Source organism: Eleutherodactylus coqui, chromosome 3, assembly GCF_035609145.1.
Source record: "Eleutherodactylus coqui strain aEleCoq1 chromosome 3, aEleCoq1.hap1, whole genome shotgun sequence".
NCBI classification, from domain to species: Eukaryota; Metazoa; Chordata; class Amphibia; order Anura; family Eleutherodactylidae; genus Eleutherodactylus; species Eleutherodactylus coqui.
In genome coordinates this window covers 45,676,661-45,702,431 of record NC_089839.1, presented here as the reverse complement: position 1 = coordinate 45,702,431, position 25,771 = coordinate 45,676,661, and the positions used below count along the sequence as shown (strand labels likewise).

Here is a 25,771-nt window from a genome sequence, read left to right as displayed (position 1 = left end):
ATACAGGTATAAGAAACCCTTCAAATGTTGCGCAATACCTCTCCTTGATGAATAGATGGACCCATTCCGGGATGCCTGTTAATGTTGACTCGTGGCAAAGAGTTTCAGTGTTTTTAGAAATTTTAGTCAGATGTTCATGTGGTTACTGAAGTACGATTCTAAGCATTTCAAAAGTTTTTAAACTTTTATTAAAAAATACATCAGGTTTTGGCAAAGACTCAATATATACGATGTTGGCTGCTCTCAAACGTGTTCACGAAATGCCGCGCTCAAAAATGCAGCATTTCACTGCGATTTCGAGTGGCATTTTTGAACAATAGTTTGACAGCGATGGGTCATGAGGTGTGTTAAAAAAGTGCTAAAACACGTGAAAATAGAGCAGACAGCGCTCCAAAAACGCAGACTTAGAAACGACGCGTTCGAGCACTGGTCTGCAAAGCCCCATTTAAATCAATTAGCGCGGGCTGTCTAAGAGTGGCCTTATCTGTCAAGACTTCTGCAATTCTCCCTGGCATGCTGGATATCAGCTTCTGGCTGATGACAACCCTGACTGATGACAACCCATTCTTGTCTAATCAGTGCTTGGTGTTTATCACAATGTCTGTGCTTCTGTTTGTCCACATGTATTTTGAGGATTGACCACTGGTTCCCAATGGGATTGAGATCTGTGGATTTTCTTGGTCATAAACCCAAAATGTCAATGTTTTGTTCCCCGACCCACTTAGTTATCACTTTTGCCCTGTGACATGGTGCCCATCATGTGGAAAAAGCATTGTTAATCACCAGATTGCTCCTGTACGGTTGGGAGACGTTGCTCTTGGGGAATGTACGGATATCGTTCTTTATTAACCCCTTAAGGACCAGGCTGCTTTGCACCTAAAGGACCAGACACTTTTTAGGGATTTTACCCATGTGGTGGTTTAACTTTCCTATTTTTTTTCCTTCAGCTCTTAAAATTATTTTTGCTGCGCTTTTTTTCCCTATGACATATGTGGCAATTTTTTTAATATGTTTTTCACTGACTTTTTTTCCCTGTTTTTTTAGTTTTATTGGGGGGGTAAAAAGCTAAAAAAAAAATATATATATATATATCTTTAAACATTTATAGTTATTTTTTTTTTAATTAGTATATTTACGCTAAAATAAAGTATGGGAATGGCTTCCTCATTTGATTTTGGATGTTTTGATATGTAATAATTGGGTTATTTTCTTTTTTATGTATATATTTTTATTTTATTCTGTAATTTTTTTTTTACTTATTTATGTAATTATGTTTTTTTTTTACCATTTATGTCCCCCATGACGTCATATAAGACCTCTGGGGGACATTCACATGTTTTTTTTTTATTTGGCACCTTCCCACTGGGGCTGGGGCATCCATAGGAGCCCTGGTTACAGGGAAAAACATGCCCTGTAGTGACAACAGTCACTGGTATAGCTGATCAGGGTCTGCTACGACCCTGTAGCTCTGCTGTAGCAGGGGAATCCCGGCGGTCACGTGACTGCTGGTTCGTGTAATGGAAGTTATACTTCCACTTTTTAGTACATAGTGTTCATTGAGCGCTGTGTACTCTGGAAAGAATAAGGCAGGCAGGGTTAAAAAACCCTCCTACCTTCTCCTTGGGTTATCAGCTGTGACTAACAGCTGGCAACCCGATATGCTTCTTATTGCAGAAGCAGGGGGCTTTAAACCACCACCGTATTTTTACTATCGGCTCGGTTTAAAGCCCAGGACCAAGTGCCTTAAATTTACAGTGCAAGTGGGTCTATACACTTCTGTATGGCCATAATAATGCACTTTGTAATGTACATTGTGCATTAATTATGAGCCATACAGAAGTTATAAAAAGTTTTTCACTTACCTGCTCCGTTGCTAGCGTCCTCGTCTCCATGGTTGCCGTCTAATTTTCGCCGTCTAATGGCCAAATTAGACGCGCTTGCGCAGTCCGGGTCTTCTTATCTTCTCAATGGGGCTCCGTGTAGCTCCGCCCCGTCACGTGCCGATTCCAGCCAATCAGGAGGCTGGAATCGGCAATGGACCGCACAGAAGAGCTGCGGTCCACGGAGGAAGAAGATCCCGGCGGCCATCTTCAACCGGTAAGTATAGAAGTCACCGGAGTGCGGGGATTCAGGTAAGCGCTGTGCTGTTTTTTTTTTAAGTCCCTGCATCGGGGTTGTCTCGCGCTGAACGGGGGGGGGTAGGTTGAAAAAAAAAAAAACCCGTTTCGGCGTGGGACAACCCCTTTAATAGGTTAATGGGTGAAAGGAGAGTGGTGGAGCGACTCCATAGGTGGATATACAAAGTTTGTTGGCGAATAGTGGTACAAGTGTACGTGGGAGATGCTGTAGGCCAGACGTAGACCTGTGCAAGACAGTGGAAGTGAAAGAAAAATGTCTCAAGGCGCAACGACCGACAAAAATGGTGGTGATGGTACGATATAAGATGATTTTATTATATGAGAAGTATAACCAACAGAAAAACACGTTTCAAGGAAAAACCTCTTCTTCAGTAAATGCTGGGCCATAATAAGCTACAGCACATAAAACAATGTAGAAAATTAGAGGAAAGGTAAGAAGAAAACACAAAATATAATTAAAAGACATATTATATTTAGTGTTTTCTTCTTACCTTTCCTCTAATTATCTACTTCGATTGCATTTTATCAATATTTTTAACTTCTACATTGTTTTATGTGCTGTAGCTTATTATGGCCCAGCATTTACTGAAGAAGAGGTTTTTCCTTGAAACGTGTTTTTCTGTTGGTTATACTTCTCATATAATAAAATCTTCTTATATCGCACCATCACCACCATTTTTTGAAATCGTTGTGCCTTTAGCCATTCTTTATTAATGGCAGTGTTTTTAGGTAAAATTATGAGCAAGCCCACTCCCTTGGATGAAGAGCAACCCCACAGGAGTGGCAGCATGCAGATGTCAGTGGGCACAGTGAGGTAAGGGCTTTTAGAGGCCGGCCTGGTGTCAAGAAGAGGCAGCAAAGAAGCCCCTTCTCTCCAACGAAAGCATGACCATGAAGAATCATCACTAAAGTCTGTGATTACTGAGCGGTCACATGCACATGAGAGCCAGCGTATGTCTTCTGGGTGCCAGGCAAGAGGCACCAGGGCTCCCGCGTTGGAGTAGGTGAGTATGTCTTTTTCTGTCTCTTACAGAATTCTAAGCCTCTCAACTTTTTTTGTCTAAGTTTCGGAAATTCCCTTCAAGGATCGGCCTATCTTGGGCTTTAGGGACCTTTTTTTGCCGCATCCCAAGAACCATAACGTTTTTATTTTCCCATATCTCCCATCGGTGTAGCCGCGCGAAGGCTTCTTTATTTACCACCGCCACCACTTCATCCTCACCGCAGCGGTAACATCCCATATACACAATTACACCTGCAGCCGGTTCACTGACCTCAGCAGTGTTAAGCCATATACCAGCGAGGCCAGTGATTGGCTGCAGCGCTCGTGTACACGGAGCGTCACTGCTGCAGCCAATGTACAGGCAGACCGGAAGGGAGCAAGGTGGTGGACTTGTGGGGGATCATACCAGTGAATTTAACTTAGTTTGTTATTTTTAACCATTGCCTGCCTGCGGTATATTTTTTCTTCAACTCAGAAAACTCTTTTCTTAACTTTTATTGATTAAACAATTATACATAATTCCGCCTTTTTTGTGATTAATTTTTATATCATTTTAATCGCATGGCAAAAATAAAGTTACTGTACATACTCGAGCATTAGCCGACCGGAGTATAAGCCGAGTCAATAAGTTTTACCACAAAAAACTGGTAAAACATATTGACTCGAGAATAAGCCGAGCTATACTAGAGTATATACTAGGTAAAAAAAAAATGCAATACTTACCTTCCAGCCGGCGTCTGTTTCCCCGGCGTGATGCTCTCCCCGCTGTGTAAGTAAGCGCTGTGATTGGATAGAGCGTCAGCCAATCACAGCAGTTCAGTGATGTCATCCACTGAATGGCAGTGAATGATCGAGCGCCGGCTATAACTGGCTGGCGCTCGATCCAATCACAGTGCTTACCTACACAGCGCTGACGGTGGGGGAATTCAAAGCTGAGCATGGAAATGACAGCAGGGAGAATTCTCAAGTAGCTTGCCGCACCACCGAGGAGACCCTCGTGCCGTGGACACAGACACAGGCTGGAAGGTGAGTATTGCAGGGTCTTTTATTGTTCTTTTATACCTCACTTGAGTATAAGCCGATGGGGGCTTTTTAGCATTAAAAAATCTGCTGAAAAACTAGGCTTATACTCGAGTATATAGGGTAACTTTATTCTACAATACAGATGCGATGATATTAAATATATACAGCTGCAGCCGAGGTTAACTTGACTTAACACAATGTGATAACTTTGTGTTTAGAAAATCGTTCAAAGGAGCGAAACTCGACAATAATCGTTCAGTTGAAAGGCAGCCAACGACAGAAGGAGAATCGTGCGCTTCTCGTTTGTGGTTCAGTTTCATGAAAATCAGCGCCGTCTCGCTCACTTGTCGGGCAGTTTAAAAAACAGACAAAAATGGCAAGAGTCTCCGGCCGCCTTCACACTTCTGAGCGAATTGCGCGAGAGTGAGTGGAAATGCAGAATTATGAAACTAATCATTTTTAATGGTTTCATTCCCGTTTACGATGGAATTACTCATGTGATGTGGGATAAAATAATTGTAGCATTTGCCTTCTCTTTCTGCGTTTTGCTTTTTTTAAATCTCCCATGTTTCCCTATGGAGCCTCCTCTTTATCACAGCGCAACGCATGAGCTTGCGATTTTCGTGCGAGGCGTTTTTAACATTAGAAATTCCCATCGTCTATCATGAAAAAACACGCTCAGCAAAATTGCGATTTTTGCAACATCTAATAGAGCTTTTTTTTTAAAAAAATACTTTTGTGCAAAAAAAAAGCATGATTTATGGAAAAAAAAAAAAGTTTTTTGCTGACAGTTCCAAGAGAGATTACTTTTTCGCGCATGCAGCAGCAAGAGGACTTGCTTTCTGTGGCTCAGGTTGAAGTTGCCATCAGCTCTATGCTGGGATACAGATCATTAATTAGGTAACCATTTTTAATTTTTTTTTTTTTTGTAGAAAGCAAAAAAAATGCTAGGAAAAAAAAATACAGCAAATCTGTTTTTGTTTTTGATTTATTGATTTTCCTCTATGCAATCCGCAGAATAAAGGATGTGCCATCTTTATTCTACAAGTCGTTTCGACTGCAGCGGTTCCGTAAATAATTTCCGCTAATGCCCACTATTATTAAATAATAAAATAATTTGGACGAAAATAAGTTTTTCTTTTTCTGTTGTCTTTTTTTTTGGGGGGGGGGGGGGGCTTATTAAATGTGCAAACCTTAAGGGCTCATTCACATGGGTGTAAGGAACTTTGGACGGTGCAAAAAACTCCATTTTCGCCGTGAGTCTGTGTGGTTGTGTTTTTCACGCACGTGCGCACATTTTTTTGTACGATTGCATGCGTATTCAATGCGTTTTCACACATTCATAAAAAAAAACGCAAGGAGGACTGTCTGAAGTAACATGGCAACAAGCATAAAAACGCGGTGGATACATACGCAACTGCGTATTTGGCGAGTTTTTCCGTTCCCATAGACGTTAACGGGTGATTTTAGTCTGTAAATATTGTTGAAAATAGGACATGCTGAGGTTTTTCTTTTTTTTTTTTTACATGAGCGGTCAGCAAAAAAACGCGCATTTGATTCCCAGTGTTGTATGCTGTCCGAAAAAATACAGACGCGATACAGAATCTAATACGCCTGTGCGATTGGACCCTTAAAAAAATGCGCCACTGTGGAACGCCATCAGCGGACCACTAAGACGTATACTTTGCAATGTATAATATGCACCCAGTGTGAACAGACCCGTAGCCTTTTACAGCATGTAGCGAGATTTATACCATATACTTCGCTAGGACCATCCGATAATCCAGAATATTTTATAATCTGGCATCTCAGGTCCCTTTGTTGTAGGATGAACGGATTTATCGTGTAGAAGGAAGAAACGAGATAAATGTCGGATAATAAATCGCGCAAACTGCAATCCATTTTGACTTTAAATGAACGAGAATTGCGCCGTTGTCTTTCCTATAATATTACGGCAGATCTTATAAATCCACGGATGAGCGGTGAACTGCGACATTGCGATTTGTACAAATTCCTTTAGGCAGAAACTTGTTCCGATTTTATTTCTTAAAGCCAAGACACATCCGCGTGTGTGTGAGGCAATCCGGCGAAAAACAATGCAAAAAGTCTCCGCGCGTCTACTTTAGTTTAAAGGAGCCGTAGTGAATTCCTCGCTAGACGCACTTGCAGGACGACTCTCCGTGTAATTTATCACAGCACTTCTAAACAATCAGGAGATGGCAGCTACATTTTAGTGAAGACGCCATACGGCCAAATCAGGACGGAAAAGACTAGGAGTGTAACACTAGCACCACCTAGTGGCCACTACCCCGAACACCACCAGAACGGCAAAAACTATGTCATGACAGGTCAGAAAATCGTGTGAGATTTGTGTGTTGCGAGACGCACAAATCTCACATGAATATAAGCTCCAGTTTTTGGAATGGATTTAAACACAGGAGCGATTTTATTTTTTTTACCGCAATGTGATGCGGGAAACAAATTGCGGCACGTCCTATCTTGTGTGCCATCGCATCGCTCACTGTATTCAATAGGGCCCGCGGCAGCATCGCTAGGGGTTTCCCCATTGAAAACGCAATCCTCCACCGAGGCTGACAGCCCCCAAAGCGATGCGAGGCGTTTTTGAGATAAAAATGGGGGGGGCATGGTCTGATTTTTTTTCCCTGCGCGTTTTAGCGCACCTCATCACCCATAACTTAGTTTCGGCGCTGTGAGGATGTAACCACTTCTCTTTAAGAGAAGGTCAAGTATCTGAAAGACAACCATGTCAAAGTACAAAGAGGAGGATTCTGGGTAAGACTCCTAAAAAGCTCCGCCTGGTAACAGGGGACAAGTGACTTAAAGGCTATGTACAGATTTGCACTTTTTGGTGCTTTTCTTTAATCAATGTATTTGTGGAAATGAAGGCTTTTTGTAATTAGTTTTCATTAAAAATCTATTTTCCTGCAGATTCTGCACGGACAGCTTCCATGGAAGTCAATAGAAGCCGTCCGACCCGCGGCCCGTCCGCAATGGACTTCAATGTAAGCCATTGTGCGGATTCCGTGGGAAAAGCAGCATTTAAAAAAAAAAAAATCTGTACTGCGCATGTCCGACGGCGAGCCGTGCGGACCATCCGCAGTACAGAAAAGAAGAAGAAAATACAGGTAAGTGCAGATGCCAGCCGGGCACAGGGTCGGATTCTGCTGCGGGCTACTGCGTACGGAATCAGACCCGCCCGTGTGCATGTGGCCCCAATCAAAAGGCTGTATGACAGTGTCAGGGAATGGTGGAAGAGGACAGAGTGCGATGGCTTTGATTGGTTCATTGAGCGCTGCAGTGATTGGCTAAGCCGAGGTGCTCAAGAACCAATCAGAGCCGGCGCTTCCTGGAGGCGGGATTTATGAGCCCCTTAATCAGGAAGAGTCTCCTAACCCACCTGCCTCGGGGGTCTTCCCACAAGTGGCTGCCGGACGACTCTGACACAGCTTATTTTGGGGAAATGACAGTTTACAGAAGTAGCAACATTTAACAGAACAGGTCAGCAGGGAAATTGACGTCAATGTATCCCATACTGTATGTTAACAGTCCGGTAGGTGGGCCCGGACTTTCTCTACTTGTGGCAGTGCGCTCAATATTCCAGCCCCTCATTGATTGAGTGATGTGGATGGCGTCTCCTACAGGCTCATCTGAATCTCGTGTAAGAGTTACGAGAATATTGACCAGCGCGTGCGCAGACGATTAAATCGACTCTGTCTACGACAGAGCTGGGCTATCTGTGCATGTATGAGATCTGCCCACATCACTATCCAGGGTCCCCATGGATGACCAAAATAAAGGGGCCACTTCATTCTGCCGACGTTGGGGTCCTGAGAAGCACAAATTACACAAGGATGACCTACCCTGCGATTAGGACATTAAAGGGGTCTTAAAGGACTTGGAAATTATCTTAGCCTTAGAATAGGTCATCAATATTAGACTGGCGGGAGGCTGACTCCCATCATCTTGCCAACCAGCCGTTTGAAGTTGGATGAGCATTGTGGTCTTTTCCTTGACTTGTGATGATAGATTAAAAATCGGTCACATGGCTTTTTTGCAGTTCAGTTTCACTCAAAGGAATGCAACTGAGCTGCAATATCTGGTACAGCCATCAAATAATGTACGGCGCTGTGCCTCGTTTACAATGAAATGCCTACTCATGGGTCGAAACGTTGCGTTAGTGATGGAGGAACAAAACTGCATTTTTGTGATTGTTGGCACCCATATACTGTCACTCCTGTTCATTTTTGTGGCTTTTTATTCCTCTGGTCTCTTGGCAACATGCGTAATAAAATGGTATGAATTTGCACGGGACATCCGTATCCACTGCAATTTTTTTATGCTCCCACAGACTTTCAGGGGCTCTTTTTGGTCAATAGGCTATATATGGATAAAAATAGGCCACGATGCGAAACACACGTCTGAATACCCTCATTTAATTCAATGGGTCCGTATTCAGACCGTAAAAAATATGGAGTACGCGCACAAAATACGCTCATGTGCATGAGGTCTTATTGGTTTATTCTCAGGACTCATGTATCTCTTCAGAAGAAGCAACCCGTGCATGAAACGCGTTGTATTCCGGTAAAAAGCCGGGCAGCTGAGCGGAAACTGGACAGGCCCCATTATAGTCAATGGGGTTGCTTTGGCGCTGTTCGATGCCGTCATAAGACAGATCTGTTAGGCCGGGGGATTCCACTTCACTGCTTCGCAAAATGGAGCGGAAAAACGGAACCGTCGCCGCAGATGTAGTAAGCTTTATATATCGTGTTCCGTCCTTCTGAAGTTATTTCTAGGTACGCCTCCACCACAACTTTCTAAATCAAGAAATCGTTCCGCTGCCCGTTTAGATGATTTGCGCAAACAGACAATGACTCTCAGGTCCAAATGAATCACCATTTATCACTGAAACGATTTTTAGGTCCGCATGGGAGATCCAAGCAGTGAGAATCTAACGCTTTAACGCTGATCAGGCGGTCGCGGCGCGTGTTTACACCTCACAATTATTGAGCATAGGCACTGGATGATTGCGCCGTGCGGGGGCGCATTCACACGGGTAAGTGAGATATCAGTTCGAGAAACTCAGACCGATATCGCGTTTGTAAATTGCGATTCTGGATGCAAGCGCGGTGCGTTTTTGATCAAAAAATGCGCTGCACCTACGTCCTTGTGTTGAAAAGATGGTAAGTGCTTCCGATGGTTTCAAAGGTAAAAATTGCGCGGCACTCACAGGCTAATCGCAGGGCGTTTGAGTGCGATGCGATTTAAAAAAAAAAAATCCAATAGGAAATAATGGCCAATTCCTTACGAGGAATCTCCTGAAAATACGACATGCAACGATTTTTCAATCCCGCCGCATCACTGCGAGCAAAAAAATGAAAAAGCGCTCACGCGAATACTCACCATGAAATCGATGTGTAATTAAGACGCACGAGTTCCATCCATATCGCTATCGGGCGAGCTTCACACGGATGAATGCGCAATTGTCCATGACTCCGCACAATGTATGTACATTATGAGCGAGTCTTTTTTGCGTGCATATTGGCGTATTTTACTGTCGTTTTTGCACACTCGGGCAGGGTTCTACGTGCGGGACGCAAGCACGTCCCGATTTAAATGGCTATTTAGTCTAATCAGTTCTTCTTGCGGAATTACACAGCGTATTGCGCATCTTGTTCTGCACAAAAGTAGAGCGCGCTGCGATTTTTTTGCGCATGTGTAAAAAAAATAAATAAGAATGAACCCGTTGAAATCAATGAGCTCCATTCTCTGCCTATGGCACGCCAAAAAATTTGCGCACACATAAATACGCCTGAGGCTAGTTTAACACAGGCGATCGCGGTATCGCTACGAGAGAATCGCGGCAATATCACGATTTGACTCATGAGATGTCCAAGCATCAGCGCTGCTTTTTCTCACAAAAATAATCGCTGTCGCTTGCGATTTGCTCGTGGGAAAGACATTAGGGCTTTCTAATGTTAAAAAACGCATCGCGTGCGATAAAACGAAGTCTTCAGAGGAAAACAGGGGCGATAAAAGAGAGTGAAACGTAGAAAGATGGGGCGTGCAACGATTTTTTTCCCCACGCAACATCGCACGAGTGAAAACGTCGCGAATGGGCGAAAATAATAATCGCTTCTTGAATAAAAATCGCGAAAAAAAAAACGGACATGCAGCGATTTTTCAAAATCGGGCTATAGCGCTTATGCAAATGAACCCATTCTGCGCGAGTTTTGGAACGGGAGGGAGCTCGCACGGGAACATCGCCCACAAGAATATACCTTTAAAGACCCTAAGGCCTCCTTCCCACGAACGGATTTCCGCCGCGTAATTCGCGGCGAAAATCCGCTGCGTTGCACGCAGCTATTAGGTTCTATTGAACCTAATAGCTCAATGCTCACGATGCGTAATTCCACCGCGGAATTACGCACCGCGATTTCTCCCGTCCTCACCCGCAGCATGCTCTATTTTCTGCGGGTGAGGACGGGCTGTACGCACTGACGGCTTCCATTGCAGTCAATGGAAGCCGTCCATTCACGCTATCTCCCGCTGTAACCAGCGGGAGATAGCGTGAAAAAACGCTTTCCCGCCCACCGCCGAGCGTCATATGACGCCAAATGACGCGGTCCGGCCGCGTCACGTGACACGGCCGGCCGTGCACGTGACACGGCTGGTGACGCGAGAGCGGTGGGCGGTGACGAGTGGTGACGAGCGGTGACGCGGCGGTGGTGGGCGGGGAAGCGATTTCACGCTATCTCCCGCAGGTAAGTATAGGGGCTCTGGGGGGCGCCGTGACGGGCTTCACTGCGTAATATTACGCTGCGGAGCCCGTCACGCTCGTGGGAAGGAGGCCTTAGAGTCTGGCAATAAAATTGCGCGATTTTCTTGTGATGCGAGAGTGCGTGAAAACGCAGAATTATGAAACCAATCATTTTTAATGGTTTCATTCCCATCTGCAATGTTTTCACTCCTGCGATGTTGCGAGAAAAAAATAAAAATATAAATAAATAAACAAAAAAACAAACAAACAAACAAAAAAAAACGCACCATACCCTATCTTTCTGCGTATCTTTCTGCGTTTTTTAATCCCCCATATTTCCCTATGTAGCCTCCTTTTCATCGCAACGCACTTGCGATTTTCGTGCGATGCGTTTTTAACATTAAAAGCTCCTATTAAGATGCGTGCTAAAAAAAATTGCGGCAAAATCGCTCAAAAGAAAAAATTTGGTAAGGGGGGGGGTGAAGTCACGATTTTGCGGGGGATTTTCTCGCGCCGATATCGCGATCCCTTAAGATAAGGTTGAATACGTTATTGAAAGGCATCCCGCAGGAGGACTTCTTACCCCTCCAGGTAGATTCCTGGTATTTTAATATATTTTATTTAAGGGGGGAAAAACGCTTTTTAAAAGAGACAAAAAAAAAAAAAGTTTTGAATTTCTCGAAAAACCTATAAGAAGCATGTCTTCTAGAACTCTCCGGTCGCCCGGAACGCACTCGCCAACACCTGTCACCCTCTGTATATCTGCCCGTCTTAATATAGGTTGACGCTGCGTGTTGGGTGACAGGTGAAGCCGACAGTCACTGGGAAGCCCAAATTGTCAGACACCAGGAGAAGCTGCTGGTGTGGCGGAGCAGGTATATCGTGCGTCCGCGTGCGGCGGCGAGGCGCGCCGACTCTTGTCTGTAAAGCACATGCCCCGAGAACATCCTTTCTGGAAGACGACAATCAGATATCTGTCTTTGGCTTGTCGGAAAAGGATGACATTTTTCAGTAGGAAAAAGGTTCAAATGGCAGGTGTCAAAGAACCTTAGCGTCACGAGTGATGCTAGGAGGCAGGCGGGGTGCGCTCATGTCACAGCCACGCAGGGCTCTGCGCTGAGGCCGCACGTCTGAAAAGAGCAAACCTCACAACCTGTTACATCAAGCCGGTGCCATAGTCTGTTACCGGAGCCCAGCGCCTCCCTGCACATTCGTCCTGGGGAGAAATGAACGCCGACGAGAGGAGAGAAAAGCCAGTTTGACACCTCTCGGGCCTAAAGGTGACAGTTACCTGTGGCTGCGTCCCCCCTCCCTGCGCTTCGTGTATTGACAGGATGTGGAAACAGGTTGTGTCAGGGGGGGATTCAGGTGAGAAGACGAAAAAAAAAAAAAAAGTCTAATAAAACTTTCGGCAGCGAGTCAGTTTTGTATGAAGATACAGCGCTGCATTCTAGCTAGCAGTAACAGCCCGGCGTGGAGTCACCATCATTATCCCGCATGTCTCCTATCGTCCTGCGACGGCGCATAAAATTAAAGAGAGTGGCGCGTTTAAAAAAAACAAAAAAAAAACTTCATGAAAGTTCTCGAGTTCTTAAAGAGATATTCGCATTATCTCTGTATTGTCCTATGGTGGTGGATAAAATTAAAGAGCCCGTCACCCTAAAAAAAAAAAAAAAAGTTTTCGAGTTCTTAAAGGGATATTCTCATCCTATAAGGTCATGGCAGATGGCTGTGAGGTCGGAATGGTGGAGATGTTGCGCTAGTTAAAGGGGTTGTACCACAATAGATTTTTATCACTATACGATAGTGATGGCGAAGCTTTTAGAGACCGAGTGCCCAAACTGCAACCCAGCACCCACTTATTTATCGCAAAGCGCCATCACGTCAGGGGGCGGGGCTTATCACGACTTGTGATTTTTACGAATAAAGTAGGAGCTGCAACCGTTAAAAAATTACGCTCTTTATTGAATAAAAAGCATACAGCTCACAGGTCCACGCGGAACGCATTTCGGCTACAATGGCCTTTGTCAACAAAGGACAGGGATGATTCAAAATAGACCGGGTGCAGATTTTGACTGCTTCTGGATGCAGAAATGCTGTGAAATGCGCCACGGAAATTTCCGCTGAGGATATTCTGCCGCATTTCTGCCTCATGTAAACATACCCCGGCAGTGATCGTGAGCCCCCAGCGTGGCCCCGGTAGTAATAGTGACCCCTCAGAGCAGCTTCAGCGGTTATAGTGACCCCCCCAGAGCAGCTTCAGCGGTTAGAGTGACACCCCACAGTGGCCCCAGTGGTAATAGTGACACTTCACAGTGGCCCCTGCAGTAATAGAGGCACCCTACAGCAGCCCTAGTAGTAATAGTGACACCCACAGTGGCCCCAGTGGTATTAGTGACACCCCCTCAGCGGGCTCCAGAAGTAACAGTGACGTCCCACAGCGGCCCCCAGCAGTAATAGTGACACCCCACAGTGGCTCCAGTAGTAATAGTGACACCCAACAGTGGCCCTAGTGGTAATAGTGACATCCCACAGGGGCCCCAGTAGTAATAGTGACATCCCACAGGGGCCCCAGTAGTAATAGTGACATTCTACAGTGACCCCAGTAGTAATAGTGACACCCCACAGTGGCTCCAGTAGTAATAGTGACACCCAACAGTGGCCCTAGTGGTAATAGTGACACCCCACAGCGGGCTCCAGTAGTAACAGTGACATCCCACAGCGGCCCCCAGCAGTAATAGTGACACCCCACAGTGGCTCCAGTAGTAATAGTGACACCCCACAGTGGCCCTAGTGGTAATAGTGACATCCCACATCAGCCCAGTAGTAATAGTGACATCCCACATCCGCTCAGTAGTAATAGTGAAATCCCACAGCGGCCCCAGCAGTAATAGTGTCACCCCACAGTGGGCTCCAGTAGTAATAGTGACACCCCACAGCGGCCCCCAGCAGTAATAGTGACAACCTACAGTGGCTCCAGTAGTAATAGTGACACCCCACAGTGGGCTCCAGTAGTAATAGTGACATCTCACAGCGGCCCCCAGCAGTAATAGTGACACCCCACAGTGGCTCCAGTAGTAATAGAGCCCCCTCTACCCCCGAGACCCATTTACTTACTCCCTCCTCCTCTGCTGCTGCAGGCACTGATCCCATGTGCACACTGGCGTCAGTGTGCTGCCATAAATCTGAAAAGATGTGGCAGCATTCACAGGTGTATGAAAAATAATACAAACTTTTATTCTCCCATGATAAAAACCGCTTGACGAAGATCCGATTGTTGGATCGAAATGTCGTGTTTTTTATCATGGGAGAATAAAAGTTTGTACTATTTTTCATACACCCATGAATGCTGCCACATCTTTTCAGATTTATGACATGCGACACGGAGCTGGTCTAGTCCGTACGTGGCTGCTGCATTAACTTGAAGGATCCAACCACAGGAGTGGGGCTACTTTCATGTGCTGCTGGAACTTTCCTTTATAGTCAGTGTGCTGCCAGACGTCTCCTACCCCCTGCTCTCGCGGAACCAAGTAGGAGACGTCAGGAGAGAGGGAGGAGAATCCCGGTCTGCATATTGACGTCGCAGTGTGCGCCGGGATCAGCGCTGCTGAGTGAATACCGACAGGGGAACCGCGGCTGCTGCTCTCTAACGTGGTGAGCAGCCGATGGCGGTGCGTGCCAGCAGGAAGTTCTCTGAGTGCCTCCTCTGGCACGCATGCCATAGGTTCGCCACCACTGCTATAGCATATAGTCCGATTTGTGAGGGTCTTGTTGCTGAGTGTGATCCACACAGATCGCAAGAATGTCAAAGTCCCCCTCTCCTCCTGATTGTGCACCCCCTGCAGAGAGGAGGAGACTGAATGCAGTGGAGGTCAAACACATGCAGTGCCGCCCCATTCATCTTCAATGGGACTGCTGGAAGAGGGAGACACGGGACTCTCGTTCACGGGATTAGTCCAATTTCCACTGATTAGACCTTTCCTATTGGTAGGTCTTAAAAGTCGATTATGGTACAACCCCTTTAAGGACTATAACTCCTATGGTAGAACCCCTTTAAGGACTACAACCCCTTTATGGACTATAACTCCATCATTTTTTCCAACATTTTGACCCCATAGCCCACCCACCATGCGGGGAACCATGCTACAGTCCCATTCACTTGCATGGAGCAGTACTGCTATCTGCTGGTAAAGGCTGGCTGGGAGCAACAGAAAATAGGCTTCCGTTTTCTCTCCAGTGTCCCCCGACAGTCACTGACAACAAGGGACCTGACATTTGGCTGGCTGAATGCTCTGCAAGCCGGCTAAAACCTGCACCATAAATGTACTATTGCATGGGCTTTAGTATATATGGCAGGTGGTCCAGTTCCCTAAAACACATGCTACAGCAGACAGTCCTTAAAAGGCCACTCTGGCGAAAACACATTTTTCCACCCCTGCCCTCTTCCCCTGATTACCTGTCACACTTTGGAGGTTTCCTCTGTGTATTGCAGCCACTTCCATGCAGTGCAGCCCCCTGTCTGATACTTATCAAGCACCATCTTCAGGCTGAGACTTTTTACTTTCAGTTTCACATCTATCCGAAGATGCATCAACACAGAATTATCTGAGACTACACCATTTGTAGCTGCTGGGGGGACAGTTTAATTATGCCTACCTTGTATTTTCACTCATATAAGCTACAGACCATAAGTATAGTCAGGAGGATAAGCTGTAATTTCCACTATTATATCTGTGTGACAGGAACTGCCTGATCATCATCAGTAACTGTGACAGGAGCGTCTGTGTTCCCGTCTAGGCAGTTTCTGTTGTAGGTGCATGTAACAGCATTAAACAAACTGAGAAACTGACTAGTATCAGACATCATAACCCCAAGTAGATCTGAGCTGGTCAGAACGGAGATCACATGACCATCTGAGGAAAAAGAGGCTGGAAGTTTCAGACATAAAGAAATAACTAACCAAGATAATACTAGTCACTTATATATACTGGGGAGAGAGATACATCATGAATAAAAAAAAAAAAAAATCACCAAACCCTTTAACCCGTTAGTGACCCTAACAGGTATAGCTTACAAATTATGAACATATGCCCAGTTTCACTTTAAAGGGGTTGTATAGGAATTTAACAAAATGGCCACCGCCTGTGCAGCTTTTGAAAAACGGTCATAGGACGGAAGAATGCAGGGTGGGGTCACGGGCGAAGCTACCACCACGCTCTTCATTCCGGTCAGGCTTATCATTCAGCCAAACAGAACCGAACAGTGAGGCGTTAGGTTCCATCCCCTTCCCATTCTAGGGTAGGTTTCCACAAGCTGCATGACGAGGGACAACATTTTTTCCGGCCCTGGAAGTTTGCTTTAACGGAATCGGCACTAGAGAGGCCGTTACTCAATTTTTCTAGAGTGCCAAGCAGAAAATCAAATTACATAGAGACAGAACAGTGGGTAACAGATGACATACAAAAGGTGGACAAAAATATGGAAACACCAAACGAATGCATGCCTTATAATCAGTCTCTATAGGTCTTATTAAAATATGATTTATAATCCCATGTAATTTAAGTGGAGGTAATATGACACAGATGCAACATGAACATCTGCCTGAGCAACAAGGTTCCATTGTCTAGGGGTCTGAGCCCCTCATCTGCTGTTAACAGCTGCTTCCCAAAACCACATAGAGCAGGGCAAGAGCTGAAGTAAACATAAATTTGGCGGGAAAACTCTCAGGAAAGCAGGAGTCAAAAAAACAGCTCAGTGCTAGTGATTAAAATCTCCTGCATTCCGTATGGTGTTTCCATATTTCTGTCCACCCCATGTATCTAGGCAGGTTTGTCATGCCAGGGTCTTAGCTAACCAACACCACCATAGAAGCTGTACTGGCGGACATGTTGGTTGTCACTTAACTATGAGATGACAAAAAAGAAATGTAACAGAAGATGACGACTCACGGACTGTTTTCTTTCCCTAACTTGGGACACAATCTGCACCGTTTTCTCTGACATATGGTGTGACTACTGGAATAGGAAGCGACCAATGAGAGCCAGCTCCTGGGACACATGTTCTGGAACGACTTAGCGGCAAACTGGAATAATAAATCACGACACGCAGAAAAGACGAAGGGAAAATCTACAGGTGTTTGTTCTGGCATGAAGTACGGTAAATCAAATTGCATGAGAATGAAAAGCAAATAGAGCTGCAGAAATGACTGAGAATTCAATCACAGCCTTCAATTCCATCCAGAGCCAAACGCCAGCGGGGTCATCCCAACTGGAAACCATTAGACCTATTAACCCATTAAAGACCAAGTGCCATAAATAAACAAAGCTTGATCCTGGGCTTTAATCTTGGCCAATAATTAATACAGGATTAAAGCTCCTGCAATCCAGCAGGCTCTCAGACACAGCCAAGGACCCAGAGGAGGAGGCAGAAGCGCTTTTTAACCTCAGCGAGAGCAGTGTAGAGGATGCAGAAAGCGGCACTGCCGTTTTCTGCACAGGTTCCGGAGATCACATGATCGCCGGCATGGGAGAGCTGCAGGGTCTTAGCAGACCCCTGACCAGCCCTGACAGTGACTACTGTCACACTATGGGGGCGTTTTTTCCTGTCCCTGGGGCTCTTATGGATGTGGTTCATATGGACACCCTCCCTAACCAAGAATTCCCTACTAAGTTATATGAAAATAGTTTTTCTAATCCAGATGACTCCTTTAAATTGAACTTGTCATCAGGTCTCACCCATGTAAACCATTGTCAGCATGTTATTAGTCATGAAGAACGTGTTCGAAACATGTAGCCATATTGGGCCATTAGCCCTGCATACAAGTTGTAGCACAATTGCAGGTTATCCCCTACCCACTTGCTGTTTAGTGACCCCACAGTGAGGAATCCAGGGGGGACATGGAAACCCTGTTCTTGAGATTGGTGGGGCTCACATCTGTAAAAACTCCCACCGATCAGCAAGTGAACAATAGGGGATAACTTGCAATTGTGGTACAACCCCATTAAATGTTTAAAGCTCCTGTGCCAAATGGCAATTATAGCCGAACAGCCCATTGGCATGCTTGGATTGTGCCAGGCACCCAGCGTCTTCTCTAGATCGCAGACCCTTTGATTGATGCGGATGACGCCTCCTAGGGTGATGCCCTGGTCAGAGTAGTGGGATGACTCTGCCTACAAAAGGGCACAGCTCTAACCTTTGAAATATTGGCATATTCAGTGGCCGGCAGATGATATAGAGGGTGGAAAGGGGGACTTGATATTTGTATAGCGCCAAGTTATTCCACAGTGCTTTCAGGTAATTTATTTATTACCTCCCAACGAGCTGGGTACTCATTTTACCGACCTCAGAAGGATGGAAGGCTAACCTTCCAGCTAGGATTGAACCTGCAACCTTCAGGTCGTGAGCGAGAGCTTAGGAATGGATACTGCTGCCTTAACACTCTGAGCAATACAAGGCCCCTAAATAGAGGACATCATCCATGTGAATCAAAGGGAAATGGACCGGATTACCGGGAATACTCTGGGCAACTGACATTGTCGGGGCATGCTTACCGGACTGTTCAGATCTAACCAGCATACAGTGATACACGGATACTTTGGCCGCAACACCGGTTAGGTGGCCCAACCCGCAGATCTCAAACAATCCAGTGAGGTTGAAATTTTTGCTATCTGCAGGTCATGGTAACTTGCAAGTTGCAACTCAACTACATTGAGTTCTATTCCATCGCTGGACTATACTATGGCTTCAAGGCCAGCATCACGGCCAAAGTAACCATAGCGTTAAAGGGTTATTCCAAGCATTTACTATTTGATAATAGTAAATAGGATAGGTCATCAATAGTTAATTACAGAGTTTTTCCGCTCGGGACCCTCACTGATCAGCTGATCCTCCGGCCAACAGCCAGGGCAGTAGAGCTGGACATCCGCATCGATGGTCAGAGCTGGAAGTGTAATAGCAAGGTTTTGCTCCCATTGATTTCAATCCCCCGCCGATCAACTATTAATGAACTGTCCTGAGAATGGGTCATCCACAGTAAATGCCCGGAATACCCATTTAATTTCAAAAGGTGCGCAGGGTTAATGGCCCATAATAAATACATGCTTTTAATGCTTTCTTTATGATTTCTATAACATGCTGGCAATAGTTTACAAGGATGACCCCTGTTGACAAGATTCCTTTAAAGGGGTTTTTCAATAAAATACTATTGATGATCTGTCATTAGGATAGGTCATCAATAGTTGATCGGCCGGGGTCTGTCGTTCGGGACCCCGACCGATCAGCTGTGCGAGCGCAAGCTGTCAGCGCCGCAATAACAGAGGTCAGAGCGGAAGCCTCCACGCCGATCTCCATGTAGTGGCCAACACTTGTAACTTCAGGTACGGCTCTCATTGAACTCAATGGGAGCCGTACCTGCAGGTACAAGCACCACTATATGGAAGGTTGGCGTGGAGGCTTCCGCTCCAAATACACAGAGGTCGGAGCGAAAAGCCTCTGCGCCGACCTCCCATGTAGTGGCCAACGCTTGTAACTGCAAGCACGGCTCCCATTGATTTCAATGAGAGCCATACCTTCGGTTACAAGTGCCGGCCACTACACAGAGGCTTCCGCTCCCACCTCTATTATTGCGGCACTGACAGCATGCGCCCGCACAGCTGATCGGTCAGGATGCTAAGCGGCGGAATCCGGCTGATCAACTATTCATGACCTATCCTGAGGGCGGGTCATCAATAGTATTTCAGTGAAAATTAAAGTTGTTACAAAATAACACAAGTTTCATCACAGTTCTGGTGCCAGCTGAATAGCAACTTAGTGTATTTCTGGCATGACTCCTGTACTAGGCTGCTTTCAAATTTGTGGCGGGGGTTCGCGGAGCAGAAAAGGGGAATCCCCCTAGCCAAATAGCTTTGTCTTATGACGGAAGCGAACAGTGCTGAATGGTCCGCATTGACTATAATGAGGTCCGTTCGGTTTCCGCTCAACCGCACAGCATTTTACCAGCGCTTTTTCTTTTGGTATTTGGTGCCGGATGTGTGATGGAACCGCCAACCAGACGCTCCAACGCAGATGTGAAACCGGCCTTACTATTACTGAACACCGAAAGAAATAAACAGACAGGACTTACCAATACACAACATTGAGGGGTGCAAAAAACTTCCTCTGAATGAGATCAGCAAAATATCTTTCTGTTTCCCGGCATGCGGTTCCATTTCCGATAGCGATTGTATAACAGCTGGAAGGGGTAAAAAAGACAATGAAAGTGATTAATGCCTGACGTCATAATCCATCACTGATGAATGCATTAAAGATGATACAAGACGGGATTTTTACTCTTAGGGTATCTCGGTCATTGGGTATTTTAAGAGTCACTGAAAAAGGGCACCTATAAGAATGTGGGGTGGGCTGTATGTGGTGGGTGGCATCCAGCTGAAATGGACATTAGACATTGTAGCGGTTCTCGGATCTCAACATTGAGGGCATTCTCTATAATATTGATACATTGAGAACAGCTGACACACACACAGCTCTTCTCACAATGGTCTTCCCAAATGTCCTTTCCAGCTGGATGCCAGTCAAAGTACCAACTAGTTTATTCCTGTATAGGTGCCCTTGTTTAAAGTGCCATGATAGAGGTCATTTATATTTAAACCAATTATTATAGTAAAGCGAGCCTCTGGTCCTGGAGAAACAAAGATGGCCGCACCAGCTTCTCCAACTGCATGATGTACACTGTGTACTAGTATGCATCATTGGTATAAGACACAACAGCATTGGTATCAGACACAACTGCTAGGATTATACCAGGGCTGTCCACAGGGGGTCCCAGAGGGTTACTATAAGCCCTTAACCCTTTGCAATCCAATTTTGGATTCAGGATTTCCTAGGAGGCTTTTTCTTTCTGCCATAATACAATGGCGCCATCTGCTGGCTAGAGCCAGTACTGCGTTATTGGACATGCTGGAGAGGGCCCCGACAACAGAGTGGCCAGTAATATACACTAAGAATACCCTGCCGGACGTCTTCCGATATCAGAGCTGTACAGCCTTTAATCAGAATGTCTTTAGACGTCAGACAGTGGATTAGAAAGGGTTAAGAACTAGGCCATTTTTGCCCTTTAGAACTATACGAAATTACCTGACTTTGCAACATTCCTGAATGAATACATTCTGTATTTTTTGTAGAAAAGCCTCAACATGGACAATTTGTAGTTTGTAAATGTACTATTTTGTGATATCTATAGGTTAGTGTTTTATAAATTTTTTTTTTTAAATCCCATAAAGGAGTTGTCTGGTTTCTTTTCCATTGATGATCTATCCTCTAGATGGGCCATTAGAAGTTGATGGACGGTGCTCTACCGCTCGGGATCCTCGTCCATCAGCTGACTGTCCGGCCCACTGTCTAATGGAGGAGGCCAGATGTCCTCAACAGTAGACATGGGAGCACAAAACTCCAATGAGGACTGGGAAGGCCCATGTAAGGACCATTCCTACTAACTCTGACCTATCCCATAACTTGGAGACTACCCATAAGAGAGTCATAGCAGACTTGCGAAAAGACCTATAGCAGATTGGTCATAGGGTTGTGGACCTAGAAGAGGCACAAGAAAACCCTTTGGAAACCCTTGATACCTACAGACAAGCTATAAAAGAACAAGCTATTCAAACATCTGACATATAATCACATATATTGAGAATCTCCATTGAAGGAATAACCTTTGTTTTATAGCCTTCGTGAAGACGTCAGCAACTCTCTACTTGAGGACTAGCCTCAGTCATTTTTTTGTACTTGACCTAAGTGTTCGCCAGATAAGTCTATTGTAATGGACAGAATACACATTACTCTGGGTCCCAAATCCACCGATCCCCCCCCATCCCAGGGACATTATCTGCAGAATTCATTTTTACAAGGACAAAGAAGCTATTTTGAAACAGCCGAATAGATGCGAGGCGGAGGGATCTCCTTCAATGAATCTCCTATATCCATACTTTCAGTTCTGACGAGGCGTACCCTGCAGTTATGCAAGGTAACTCTTAGGGCTCTCTGGAAGAAAGTGTGCTTCAAGAGTCCTTACTTCCATGTCAAGCAGGTTTCCGAATTGGGACTCTAGGGGTGACAGTCCTGGCTGTCACATGTAAAAGCAGTGCCAAATGGTTGGCTGTCCTGGTTATGTCGGGATGGCTGTTACATGAACAAACTGTGATGATATCAGTAAGCGACACGAATGGGAGGTGCGGAGATCCCACCGAATCTGTAAGAGAAGTATCTTACATTTATGTTTTTAAGCCATGGTCCAGTGGCGGACCAATCACACGATGGATCCAAATGGCACCTGACGGTCCTCGTTGACCGATGAGTTCTATGTGTGGTGTGTAGCGTTCTAACCATTAAAATAGCTATGTATAGTGCGAATGGAGCGTCCAGCGTAAATGTGAAATTAGCTGTAGACACTTTCAGAGGCATGCATAGAACTCACGACGCCCCATATCAATATTCGAAATTAGGCCCTTCCCCTGCCCAGAAAGAAAAAAATTATATATATATGTTCTATTAGACAACTTTAATAACAGGGCAGGCTTAGATACATCAGCTCAGTTCTGTAGATCACAACTGATCTCTGCACACTCTTCCCATCCTACAGCTACACCAATTTCCCCCATAGTAAAAGTGCCACCCTGTGGCCCCCACTTAGTAAGACTGTCTGTGGCTGTCACTTAGCAACGCTGACTGATCCCATCTGCTGAAACTTTAACTGTCAGTCACAAACATACTCACACAGTAACACTGACGGTAGCTGAAGCTCTCTGTGCCCCTTCTGACTCCTCCCCTGACTCCTGCACATTGTACGCTGACTGTACGAGGGTGAGGAGTCGGTCGATGGACTGAGCATTCTGGTCGGTGACTGTGTGAGTATGTAAGAAGATTTTTACTGTTTACTGGTGGTTCATTAGTGGGAGAATACAGGTTCAACGAGTGGAGCAGAACCATTTGGCTCCAGGCCCCCTTACCCTGTAAGCTCCATAGCAGTTGCATGTTCTACCTCCATTGGTGGCATGCCCTTGTTCGAGACCTTCACCAGTTAGCTAGAGTGGAAAGCAGCTACAAAGAGCATCTCTCTGTCTGGAGGACTAGCACATCTGTGCATTAGGTGAACAGTTCAATGAAATTGTGTAATTCCTAATGTCTCCTGCGACAGCGCTGCAGGGAAATCAAATACCTGCTACTGCATTTTCTAGGCAGATTGTACTACAAATTAGAGCTGACTGATGAGGTCTCCATAACCAGATACCCTGTGATCATCTTATCGCAAGAACCTTCTAACAAATGGGGATTGTGAAAATGACCCTCCAGTTTTGGATAAAAATGCTACTTCGGAACTGGAGGACAGAGGGGTATCTCACATGTACTTTATTTTCTCTTCCTGGCCTCTTCATTCCGCTGGCTCGGTGCTTCGTTTTTGGGCAGCCATGATACCATTTTTTTGCGATATAATAGTTACTGTGAAATGCTCTGTGCTTGGCTAGTAATGATCATGTGAGCAGTGTTGGCCAATCACATAGCAGCTGCAGTGCATTGGTCGCCCGATAACTACCAATACACCGTAAATGCTCTGGTAGTCTAAAAGATGACTGAAAAATGAAAGCGCCGGGAAGAGAAGACAAAGTACAGGTAAGATAGCTCTCCACTAGAGATGAGCGAGTATACTCGCTAAGGCACATTACTCGAGCGAGTAGTGCCTTAGCCGAGTATCTCCCCGATCGTCTCTAAAGATTCGGGGGCCAGCGGGGGGAGAGCGCGGAGGAACGGAGGGGAGATCTCTCTCTCCCTCTCTCCCCCCGCAACTCACCTGTCACCAGCGCCGGCCCCCGAATCTTTAGAGACGAGCGGGGAGATATTCGGCTAAGGCACTACTCGCTCGAGTAATGTGCCTTAGCGAGTATACTAGCTCATCTCTACTCTCCACCCTTTGATCCTAGGACAAAACGTGGTCCCAAAATCAGAGGTTCACGTTAAAAACGGACAACCCCTTTAAGTCATATTTCCATATCGCACATTTCCCAGTAGTCATCCAAACCCTTCCCGACTCACCTTGCTTCACGCGTGACAACACTAAAGTTCTGCTCTTTGAGAAACAAAGTCTATATAAACGCATAAAACTTTCACCTTCATAAACAAACGGCGATGCGAAATCATTAAGTGCGTTCTTCATCTTTACACGTTGACCTAGCTTTCATGATCGTATTCGGCAAACACAATTACCCAGGATTGCAGCCCACAAAACGACGGGTCAATGTAATTAACATATAATTGATCAATTAGCCTCTCTCCAATTATCCCTCCAACAACTTTTCCTTTGATAGGTATTGCCCTGAAAACATGATAATTAGCTCAGATTTAATTATTACTGTGCGATCTATTATGTATTGCCCTGCGAATTAACCTATTTCTAATTATCAGACAGGCGACGTGCTCAGACGCTCATTGCCACTTCTCGCCCGCCATGTAATTGTTGCAATGTCTTTTGCTGGTGAATGAAGATATGAGCCTCATACTCAGAGGGAAAAATCAATCACCTACTGAGAATAATTACTCTTTTTAAGCGTCATGCGGCAATCGCTATCCGAAGATGATCGCTGAGATTACTTCTCCAGGGGTCTACGGTGACAATGGCTTCCATAGACAATGAAAGGCCTCTATATTAGAGACACCGACCCTTTCACAATTGGAGTGCTGCATAAAATCAATTGCCGATTTGCGTTCATATCATTGTTATGTTTGACTGCCGTATTCCTTACGCCGGCGTGTTATTCTGGTGATCTAACTGAAAACCAATAAACAGATTAAACAAAATCAAGTGACGAGTTTTTCATTGACCAGTGCGAATCCACATTAGATGGGAAAAGCCAGCGATCTGAGCGACTTCCAACGAGGCCGGGTCATCAGTGATGGACTAGCCAAAGCCAGGATTTCACTGCCAACCTGGTGGGTTGACTAATGTGGTGGTGTATAGAGTATACAGAGAAGGGTATAATCGAGGACATACAGGGACATACGTAATGCATTGAAGAAAGAGGTCAGAAGAGGATGTCAAGAATTGTTCTTACAAAGAGGTGTTGCATAGCCAAGCAAACTGCAGCTGAATACACTGGTGCTCCAATTAACATAGGCACAACTTGCGGTTCCTTAGCGCGGATAGGCTAGAAGAGCTGACGACCAGTTCCTGCGCCATTGCAGTCTAAGAGAAAGGGAATGTTGGGACTCCAGTGGACAAAAGATCGAAAAATTAGGATCATCGAGCAGTAGAAAACCTCAATGGGTCAGATGAATCCAGATTTCTGGTGCACCGTGCTGATGGGAGTCAGAATTTGGCACAAGCGGCATGAATCGATGAAGCTTTCCTGCCCACTGTTTAACGCCGCCATCTAATCTGTGCAAAACTACAGGAAGCTTCCTGTCCACAAGGGCCAATATTAGAGATGAGCGAGTATACTCGCTAAGGCACATTACTCGAGCGAGTAGTGCCTTAGCCGAGTATCTCCCCGCTCATCTCTAAAGATTCGGGGGCCGGCGGGGGGCGGGGAGCATCAGGGGAGATCTCTCTCTCTCCCTCTCTCCCCCCCACTCCCCGCTGCGACTCACCTGTCACCCGCGCCGGCCCCCGAATCTTTAGAGACGAGCGGGGAGATACTCGGCTAAGGCACTACTCGCTCATCTCTAGCCAATATCCTTGAAAAATAATTTCAACACCTAGTGGAATCTATGACACAACACACTGCTGTGGTTCTGAAGGCCAAAGGAGGCCCAACACGGTACTACTGCGTTTCCCCAAAAGGA

General features: G+C 45.5%; 1 protein-coding gene across 1 annotated transcript in view; it reads right to left on the bottom strand.

The window, feature by feature from the left end:
• SRBD1 (S1 RNA binding domain 1) overlaps nt 1-25,771 on the bottom strand; it is a 212,677-nt gene that overhangs the window by 131,298 nt on the left and 55,608 nt on the right. Inside the window, exon 15 of the mRNA XM_066595552.1 lies at nt 20,064-20,171. Coding sequence (XP_066451649.1) covers nt 20,064-20,171 — 108 coding nt within the window. The remainder of the gene's footprint in view (nt 1-20,063; nt 20,172-25,771) is intronic.